We start from the raw sequence: 11068 nt of genomic DNA on the forward strand, positions 1-11068 counted from the left end.
TTTTTTCTCTCTCTCTCTCTGTCTCAGCTAACGCATTTAATATGGACACGATGCATGCCATTAGTGTGTTCCGTTTCAGGTCCAAGTCATGAGTCACGGATGTAGCCACGTTTGTGGTGATCGTGCCCGGACTCGGCTTGGGCTTGGGCTTGGTGTGGCTGAGTCTGAATTAATTGGTTAGATTTTTTTGGATTTTGAATGTTATACGTGTATGCATGTGGTGCCATTTAATTTAGACCAAAGTGCAACCATACCCTCTTGATTAAATGCATTTAAATATCTTTGAACTATAAGATTAAAAATAGTATAAACAATACCTAACAAAAGCTACTTTATGCAGTGGAATGTCACGTGAATGGTGAATTGGTATACTCAAAGTTGAATCTTTTGATCGATAATATTGTTATAGTACTATACACATTGTAAAAACAATGTTATAGTGTAATGATACTATTTATTTATTATTCATAAATAGTGTATGAGAGAATATTATTTTTTTCTCTCTAAGATTATATATTAAAAAAATTTATTAATTTTATTTTATTTTTTAAAATATCTTTTTAGTTATGCATATGATGAGATTTTAATTACTTATGTGACATCTGACCTAATTAATAAATTTATAAAAAATCGTTAAGTTGCCTAATGCATTATTGTATTAACTTTTTATTTTGACACTGTATTATGGGTTAGCATTTACTGTGTATTTATAAAAAAACCTCTAATTGTTATTTTGTGATTGTGTACTTTAAAATATTTGTTTTATATTTGTTAGGGTTTGTCCAACCATGTCATGTGCCATTTATCATGCGGAATATAATTATTTTTGAAATTAATAGAGGATTGTATGTCAATGCATATATACTTGAATAATCATTAACAAGAAAGATATTATTTATTTATAATGGTGAGTATTCTGAATAATTACACTGAATAATTGTTACCCCCAATGCATAATTATCTTTTGTCGGAAGACAATATTGGAATAGTGGTTAGCCATCAACATCTTACAGCCTTGAGACCACGAATTGGGCTTGAGTCTGAGCCAGGCTAGTATGGGTGGGCCTTGAAAGCAACACTAACAATTTTTATTTTTTATTTTTATAAAACGGATAACACGCGTGTGTGCAAATAAGCAAAAATTGATTATTCAGTTGTTCACACTCACCCAATAAAAATTGAAGCCCGAATTGGCCGGGTGAAAAGCCTTAGAAGAATTCCGTCTAGCGAGATTTAAACCTGGATTGAAGAAAAAAAAATTCAAGATGGAGCCATCGTTGGACTGAGGAGCAAGGGCGAACCCACATGAGTGGCGCCCGGGTTGGCTGAACGGCCAAAAAACCTTAGAAGAACCATGTCCGAGGAAGGTTAGGCATAAGATTTTTTATATGAATTTTAATGTTTAATAATATTTTGTTTATAATTAGTCCTTGAGTGGTTTGTGGGAGTTGGATGATAGGAGCCTACTGTATCGGGAGTGCCTTGACACCTACCATGGTTCAAATCCAAGAGTTTGCAATGTTAAATTATTAATAATTTTAGTAATTAAAAACAAGGGTTGTTTTTTTCAAAAAAATTGTGGACATTTTAAAAATTATAAAAAAAAATAATGTTCTAAACTTTAGAATTTTTTTAATAATTAAAAAATAAATTGATAATATGGCATGACAAATGTAAAAAAATTTTTGTAATGAAAATTTTTTTCTTATTTAAAAATTATTAAAATTTTAAGTTTTAATTAAATTTGAGAAATTGTTTAAAGCATCCCTCAGAATGATAGTAGTTGACTTCAACCCCCTTACCAATGTAGTTCTAGTTCTGTCACTGCTCATAGTTGGATTGAGGAGAGGCCATGGTTGGGCTATGAATGCCGGAAAATTAAAGGATAATGAATATGAGAATATTGACTTTTATTTAAGCTCGGACTGAACTAAATTCCCGCCACCGCTGAGGAGAAACCGTGGTTGGGCTAGGGAAGTCAAGGTTGGATCAAATTCCTAAGTCTGTCATTGAACCTACTCTCACAGTTAGGGACTCTTTTACCAAATTATATTAAATATCTTTTTGGGTTGTATCATCATCATCATCATTATTATTATAAAATATTGGTCAAAATATAAAAATTGTCCTTTGATTTTGCTTTTTCTACCCTTTTAGTCCCTCTAATATAAAATCCGTCTTTTCTTGTTTTCATATTTTTACATTTTTTGTCTTTTTTTGTCCCTTTGATTGACGGATCTGTCCTTTTGATCTTTCCAGTTGATAAATTAGAGGGACTCCAAAATGATGAAAATGTGTAAATACTGAGGATCAAAATGGTGGATTTTACAACTAAAGAACGAAAATGTACAAATACAAGGATCAAAATGATGGATTTTATATTAAAAAGACTAAAAAAATAGAAAACAAAAAATAGAAGAAACCGTTTGATATTTATACCTGAAAATATTTAAAACATTAGTGGGGTTGTTATAAGACATAAACGTGAGAAAACAAGTAAACTTGCGGTATAGAAATGTGCCACATATCCATTAATAGTAGAGTAGAGCTTAACCAAAGGAGAACATTAACCTAGTGGGAGACATAGTGGCACCTGTCGCACCTTAAAAAACGATTAAGGGCATTATTTATCTTAAATGCATTGGGAGGAGTTAAGCATTATGTTTAGATCCACTGTTGAGGGGTTAGTTAGGTAATATCGGTTGTGTGAACAGTCATGAAACTAGAAATAAAATTTAAAGTTCTGAATTTTAAATTTTAAAAAATTATAAAATTTAAACAATTCTATTAATTCAAATTTAATATTAGAATAATAATCTATAAAAATACTTTTCATAAAAAAATAATCAAACAACCAATGGAACAAAGTAAATTATATATATAAGATAAATTTAGAAAACTAAACAGATTGAGCTAAAAAAAGCTTATCAATCGACCCAATTGGGAAACTAATTAGTCCACCATATTTTTAAAATAGTGGTTGCATTTTTATTTTTTTATTATATTATTTTTTTAAAATTAATTAATAATTATAAATTGACAAATTCAATAAAAAAATATTTAATATTTTAAATTTAAAATTAATACAAATTTCACTACCCATATTATATTATTATTTATTATTATCACTGAATGATTTTTATCTAATATACTAATCTTACTATTTTATTTAATTTATTTTAAAATTGCATGGGTGGAATTAAGAGAACTATTCCCTTGTATTATTACATATTCCACAACTAAATATGTTGACGCTATCATGTCTATATACTTCGACATAGCTTTTTAACCAGAAACTTATACCAAAAATAAATTAATAATAATAATAATAATGAATGGAAATATTTAGCATATTGGAACTAGTCATATTTCCAATTAAAATTTCCAAGACAAGTAAAAATTATAAATAAAAACACATTTATTGAGAAGATTAATGAGCCAATAAACAGCAACCCTGAACCCAAGGTCCAATCAATTATGAATACATGCTTCCCATTTTCCATACAGTGCAGTCTAAAAAAATGAAAACCAATATAAATTAATATTTATTTGATTATTAATTTTCCACAAACATGCAGTTCTAGAAGGATGGACCATGGACCTTGTTCCCATATGTACTTCACCTAGAAGTAATACAGTTTCCTTATTTGGATCCATTGCGGCCCAGTCCCCAACTTTGTTTGACTTCATATATGATTCTCAAAATTTTCAAATAACTCCCTCATTTCTTTCGTATTTGCATTTATTATTTTTTCCATATAAATTCAAATGTAAATTTATTTGTGAAGCCAACACACTGCGTGACGGGATAGTCATTGATAAATTATATATAAAACATATGTCGTGGCATACGAAAACATAAGTAAACTTAAAAATTTAGAGATAAGTTACCAACAAAAGATTATATTTTTAATTTTTTAATAAACTAAACTATTGATAATCTTAAATCATAGTTGTTTTCTGAAAGAAATATTAAGAACCATCTTTTTATATATAGACTTATTATAAAGATATATATTACTATATTCGCAAGACGTGACTTCACTTACGGAAACTTTAAATTTAGTTTATATTTTAATGAAGAAGCATATGAGCTTCTGAAAATAGATAGATTTTCAAGGATTTTTGTGAAAAATTAACCGGCCTTTTGTTTTGGAACAGGTTAGCGGCGCCCAACTCTTCGTTCAGAATGGAACCCAACATCAACCAACCAATGGTGATCTGCCACGTCACGATCGTAATCTGTAGTCGTGTTTAAAGAGAAAATAGCGGTGCCGGCCACGGACTCAGACGTCACCGTCATGAAACGCCGTCCAAATTAGACTAACGCCGTTAATCGGGACGTTTGAATTGGAGGGTCAGGATTTCATCTGGTGAAGTATATAAAGGCACTTTGTGGGAGGGATTTTGAAAGGGAGAAGCGTCTAGAAGTTCAGATAGGGGTGAGTGGTATAGTGTGCTTGTGGAGCAGGATAAGCAGGAACTTCTTCGAGGTCGGTCATGGCGGAGCATTCGGAGGAATCGAAGGTGGATCAGTTGGTGGAGAAGATCAAGGGGGAGCTGCATGGTGACTCTTCTTCATCGGATTCGGACCACGAGAAGTCTGAGTCGTCTTCGTCGGCTATCAAAGCCAAGATCTATCATTTGTTTGGCCGCGAGCAGCCCGTGCACAGAGTCTTTGGCGGTGGAAAAGGTAGGGTTTTCGTTTTCTTCTAATATTTCCTTCTTTTTTTTTTTAATGAGTTTTGATTTATTTATCTGAGGCTTTTTTTTTCTGGATTAATTCGTGTGAAGAACTATTTGGATGTAGATCGGATCTATTTGGTGTTCTATTTAGTTTGATTCTGGTTTTCTGATCAAGATCTAGTCAATATCTCAGTATTTCTTTCAATACAAATATAAGATTTAGGGCTTTTGTTTGAGTGATAGAAATGGTAGCTAAAATTATTCTTGTGTATTTGATTTATTTCGCACGTAGTTTGGGTTATTGCATACCTTTTTGTTTGAAAAAAGAGGAGCTTTTTACTCTGTTAGGGAAAAATCCTAAATCTTGAGCTTGATTTAGATATCTGGCTTTTGATATAAAATTTAAGATTTGAAGATGTTTACAAGAATCCATGTTTTCAGCTGCTGATGTCTTCTTATGGAGGGACAAGAAGGCGACTTCCATGGTTCTTGGTGGGGCCACGGCGATCTGGGTCTTGTTTGAGCTGATGGAATACCATCTTCTGACTCTTGTATGCCATGGCGTTATTCTCACCCTGGCCATCCTCTTCCTCTACTCCAATGCCTCCACGTTCATCAACAAGTTAGCACTTTCATTCATGTCACAATATTTGCTCTGTTAGTTGAGCTGTATATGATTGCTTGACTCATTGATCAAAATGGTATTTTGCCTTCAGGTCTCCTCCACGCATTCCAGAGGTTAGCATCTCTGAAGACATGGCTGTGAAGATTGCGCGTTCTCTGAGGTATGAGATCAACATGGCCCTTGCTGTTCTAAGGGAGATTGCTTTGGGACGGGATCTCAAAAAGTTCCTTGGTGTAAGTCATTTTGGGTTCATATGGTTGATATGATCCTTGCCATGAGTTTATGCGTGTTTGCTGTATTGAATGCATTCATGTTTTTCTCAGGCGATTGCTGGCCTGTGGCTGGTTTCAGTCTTTGGCGGTTGCTGCAACTTCCTGACCTTGTTTTATATTGGTATATATCTATTCTTGCTTCCTAGTCTATTCATGCTCACTTATAATTGGATGTACAAAACTCTAAATGTTTCATGCTGCTTTATGTTCTGTTTGTTGCATGAATGCAGTGTTTGTTTTGATGCACACATTGCCTTTTCTCTATGAAAAATATGAGGACAAGGTTGATGCATTTGCTGAGAAGGCCATGATCGAGATTAAGAAACAATATGCTGTCTTTGATGCCAAGGTTCTAAGTAAAATCCCAAGGGGCCCTTTGAAAGATAAGAAGCATTAGAAAGGGAGAAGGTATTCTGTGGTTGTGGGCTCTGATAATTTACTGCTGAATGTGCTTTTCATCGTGGCTGGTTACTGGTTTACTGGTTGGAACTTGTCTCATCCTTTGATGTGATGCGTTTGTGTTTTTAGTTTGATGTGTTTGAAATCTAGCATACTTTTGTAGGATCTGTTCTCCTTTTTCTTTTTTTATTTTTGGGTTATGTGGAATTATGTTGCACATACTTATGTGTAGTGTGTGTGTTCTTGTGTATGGCTGATTACCTGGGAATTTTACTTATAAATTGTATTAGTTTTATTATGCACAAGCTTTGTCTTATTTCTGAGTTGTCATGAGGTGTTTTACACTGCATGGTAAAGATGATAGAAATTGTAATCTTTTTTGTGATTTCGAGGTGGTCTTCAGCCACAAGAATACATGCTTACCTATTTTGGGGTATGAGAAAATTGGCCTCTCTTCTAGCCATGTGATACAAATATGCATTTAATTCATTTTGTGGTCTATGAGTTTATTCTATGCAAGAAGCAGTGAAATATCTTCGCTTTTATGTATAACTGTAGATATAATGTATTTGATTTTTGATGCCTTGGGGTACGCTAGGCATACTATTGCTTTGAGAAATTAATAGTTGCACATTTCCTTGCTATAAAACATTTTATTTTTGGGCAATTGTGGTAGTTCTATGTACGAATTTATATTTTATAGGATGGTGAGATTTTTGGGCTGAGATGGTTACGATCACAAGAAAGCTGCCCTGATTAAGCAGAGTAGCCCATGCTAGGTGGAGAGGTTGGTAGGAAAATAGGGCAAGGGAAGAATTTGTGAAGGAAAGACTTCAATGTTACCTTTAACATGAATATTTGGTTAGAAGGGTTCTCATAGCTGACTTCTGATAGGTGGAACGTGCTGAACAAGCTGAGCAACAACATAGTATTCCCTGCCTTAAGGTTCATATGTCACTTTCATATGCTGTTTTCATGCTTTTCTTTTGCATTTTATATTTATTGGGCCTTTATTTTTGCATATCTTATTCTCTTATTCAGATAGGGCAACAAATCTTTAATTAAATTATGGTCTGGATCACTAATCAACTTTTGTTCTGCACAAACATGGGTATGTGCACATCATCCAGAACATAAGCTGTGGTAATTATTGGAGCCTGGAAAATCTTAAATAGAGATTCCTTCTAGATAAATGCAGTTCTAATGCTTTGTGTGGGAGATGCAGAATTTGTTAAAGTCCTGTATCAAACAGTGATAATTATGTTGATGTTCTTCTTTAGCCAATCATGTTACTCATATCATTCACAAACATGCTTCTTTGTATCTTTAATGATGTCTTGTGTCTCAATAGTGTTACTCAACTTTATTTGTCTATTCATAGCTGTCATATATCAAAGATTTATTGGACATTGAACTTTCCTTTGTAGATGATCTTAAAGTCAGACCATTTGCAATTAAAGATTAAAAGATGTGTTTCTTATGCCTGGTAAAACTGGGGACAAAGCAAAATTCCAGGCTTGTGATAGCGTTGTTGGTTAAATACATGCAGAGTACTGGTTCATGCTAGGCGGAATATGAATAGGAAATCATGCTTATGGTTAGGGAGGTTCTTTCTTTAACGCATACAGAAGGTTTGGTCTTGCTTTTATGATGAGTTTATGAGACGTTTTTTGTGTGGTAATCTTTTCATATTTTTTAAAGATCATTCAATCTTTCACAATTTGTGTGAATTTCGTAAGAGACGGTTGTAGATTCAGATTATGTATATATATACTTTCAAAAACTGGACAGGTGAAAGATTAGTGAAAGATTATCTTTCCTGGTGACTGATGTGGCATGGCCGCGTCAATGTTAACTTTACATTTTCCTTTGGTCGAGTGTCCTTAATTTAGTGTACTAAGATGCTTTTAATAGTTTATGTTAATTGTTTCTGATTCCAAACTGTGTACACACCACGTCCCAAGACAAGCCTGAATAAATTCTGTTTTCACGGCACTGGTACGTCAATGTGAATACTGACGACTGAGAGAAAATTGGTCACTGTTGACATTTTTTCAAAGTCTTTATTTCTCTCTGGAAAGCAAAATCCTAATAAATGACTTCTGGGTCTTGGCCGAAAGTCCTCTCGAGTCTGAAAAGTAGCGTTATAAACAAGAACCAGAATTACTTCACCCCAACCCACCTACCCACGCCCTTTAAATAGGGCCACGTAATTCTTGTTTTTCCATTGTACTATATTTACAATTTTTTTTCTTTCAAATAATTGTATGGAATAAATCATACAAACAAACAAAAAAAAAAAACATTCAGTTAAACTAGCTTCTTTCGAATAGAAACCGTTTTAATACTTAAGACATTAGAATTTAGCAGAATAAAATTTGAGTTACAGCTTGAAGACAATGGCAAAACAAAAGGTAACTAGCTGCTATCCTTTATTCTCTTAAACAAATCTTGTGCAGTTAGATTACAAAACTCACACACATATTATTCACTGTAAATGTAATAATTTAGATTGATGAGTGCCGCCTTCATCACACAAGATCTTTGTGGACCCCATCTTTTTAATTAATTTTAAATTACTTTTAGTTAAATCTATCTACTTATTTATATTTTAAAAGGAGACCTTTATCTTATCCCAGCCTCTCGGATCTGATTTATCGTTCCGTAACACCCGAGCGAGGATCCTCACACGATATTTGTTTTGGTTTAAAAATTAGAGGAGAGTAGAAAACCGGAGGAAATCTATCTCTTCTTGTGTCGTGTGGTGACCTTGGCGGCAGGCTCTTGATATTTTGTTCCTCATTGAATTTTGTGACGAAAGATCCAAGGTAGGTGCTTGAATTTTATTGTGGTTGTGAGATCTTACTTATTCTCATCCTTAGTTTTCACCCGTAAGGAATTTGATATGTGTTCACCAACGTTTGTGTTTATTCATTCATTTATGCACATGATTTATGTTTGTTAGGGCATCCTTCGAGTGCTTGATTTTGGATAATCTGATTTGGAGTCTTGGAGTTGTGAAACATTTAGGTAAGTATCCACATATAAATTATAATACGTATATAGACCTTTTGAAACTAGATAAATTTGTGAAAATCAATATTTAATTTATTTATTTTGTGATAATTAGGTTTCTATTTACTATTCAAATGTTGTTTATATAATTAATATTATTTTTAGAATTATTTTAATTTATTTAATATTTCAAATTGATGATCTTCTTTAGAATCTGAAGTGTTTACATGTGCAGTGGAATCTTGATTTTATTTAAATTTTGAATTTCAAGATAATTCATTTAAATTCGAATCTTTTTCTAAAATTTCATATCTTCCAAAATTTTATATACTCGTGTTGAATTATAATTATTTAAAAATTTCTTAATTTTTGGAAATTTGTTTAAATTGTGAATAATTCTTGGGTTTAAAGTCCAGATTATGTATTATTTATTTATTTTGAATTTCAGGTATTTATTTAATTTTTGATTAAAGAGTATTATTATTTTTATTATCTGTCTCATGTTTGTATTCCATTAACTGGTGTATTTTGATATGACAAAAAAATGGGATCATGTTATCGTAAATTTTTTTATACTTTTGCTTGTTTTTGAATTTTTGTTAGTTCATCGCTTTTTGTGAACAAGGTACTTTTGATATAGAAATTAGTCCCCAACTAACTTTGCAGACAACCTTTGTCATTTGGGGGTTAAACAGTCAGTGTCGACACGTATTTTTGTTCTAGAAACTATAGTTTCCCACGCTTGCCGTCGGTGCAGAATATCGGCCTTTGTTAATTTTTGGCTCGGGTCACTGAGGGTAAAAAAATATGACTTTTTGTTTTTGTCTCGGGTCACCGAGGGTAAATATATGAATTTTGTGATTTGTTTTGGGCAATAGTTGTTTGGGGACCTATATGCTTAATTTTTGACATCTATGTTATGTGAATTAAACTTATGGTTGGTTTTTGCAAATCATTAAATTATGATTTTTGATAAGTGATCCCTATATTTTTAGTGGGTGCTTACTTTCGGGTCATCGAGCTCATAAATTTTGTTGTTATCTTTTCGGATCGGGGAGTAGAGGTCAGTGACGGATAGCTTAGTAGGGATCGTTGGACCACCGTCAATCTTCTTAGCATGTAGTAAGTCCCGTTTGTTGTGGGCATAGTTTTTATGTGATTAAATTTGTAGTATCTGCAAGACACTTAGTTATTTCTTTTAGTGTTGAACTCCATTCTTGTTTCTAGCCTTTGCTCTCTGTTAGACTTTTTTTTTTGTGATTCATTGAGAACAGGTTTTGAGGCCTTACATGCCCTCTTGGGCCTCGACTTGGTTGGTGTGTGGCCGTTTGTCGGTCATGATGAGCACCGGGGAGCCGGGGTTCGGGCGTGACAAATTTAGTGTTATCGAGAGTTCTCGATTAATCTTGATCCTAGTATTCTGATAGACCTTTCCGATTTTAGACTGCTAGGATGACTTATGTGTTTGCTTTACATTCTCAAGAGCTAGTTAAACTTTTAGAGTTTTGCCTAATTTTGATTGGGTTTGCCTCGCAGAATGGCACCCCGTCAGAGTCGCCCAGATGGGAGTGTTGGAGAGTTGTTTGGGCGGGCATCGACCTGCGGATGCCCCACCCGAGGAGGCGGGAAGGGTGGATAGAGATGAAGCTATGATGGAGTTGGTTCGAGAGGTGGTAGGGATGAGTGCGTGACCGAGAGGCGATAAGCAAGCACCACCCCCCACTGGCGCCGCCTCCTCTTGCTCCGCCTACTTCCCTGGGAGCTTAAGGAGAAGACTATTATGGAATTCAAAAGATGCGGGTCCGTTACTGGTTTGAGGGCACTACCAATCCTGATGATGTGGAGGTTTGGGTAGAAGAAATGGAGAAAGCTTTTGCGTGTGATGAAGTGTAATGAAGAAGAAAAGCTTAGGTTCGCAGTGTACATGCTCAAGGGACCGGCAAACCACTGGTACAGAGGAGAACTTCGCATTCGTCAGGGAAAGGAGTTTGAATCTTGGGAGCAGCTGAGGAAAGCCCATTTTTGTAAATACTTCACCAGAGACAAGATGGTGCAGTTTGAGAGAAAATTC

General features: G+C 34.1%; 1 protein-coding gene across 1 annotated transcript; it reads left to right on the forward strand.

The window, feature by feature from the left end:
- The first annotated feature begins 4403 nt into the window (after window positions 1-4403).
- LOC120262231 (reticulon-like protein B2) lies at window positions 4404-6298 on the forward strand. The gene is made up of 5 exons (XM_039270314.1): window positions 4404-4693; window positions 5128-5308; window positions 5403-5544; window positions 5635-5704; window positions 5814-6298. Exons 1-5 carry the CDS (start codon window positions 4501-4503, stop codon window positions 5978-5980), a joined length of 753 nt encoding a protein of 250 aa, XP_039126248.1. The 5' UTR covers window positions 4404-4500; the 3' UTR covers window positions 5981-6298.
- The last annotated feature ends 4770 nt before the right edge of the window (window positions 6299-11068 follow it).

This window comes from Dioscorea cayenensis, chromosome 5, assembly GCF_009730915.1.
Source record: "Dioscorea cayenensis subsp. rotundata cultivar TDr96_F1 chromosome 5, TDr96_F1_v2_PseudoChromosome.rev07_lg8_w22 25.fasta, whole genome shotgun sequence".
In the NCBI taxonomy this organism is placed as follows: domain Eukaryota; kingdom Viridiplantae; phylum Streptophyta; class Magnoliopsida; order Dioscoreales; family Dioscoreaceae; genus Dioscorea; species Dioscorea cayenensis.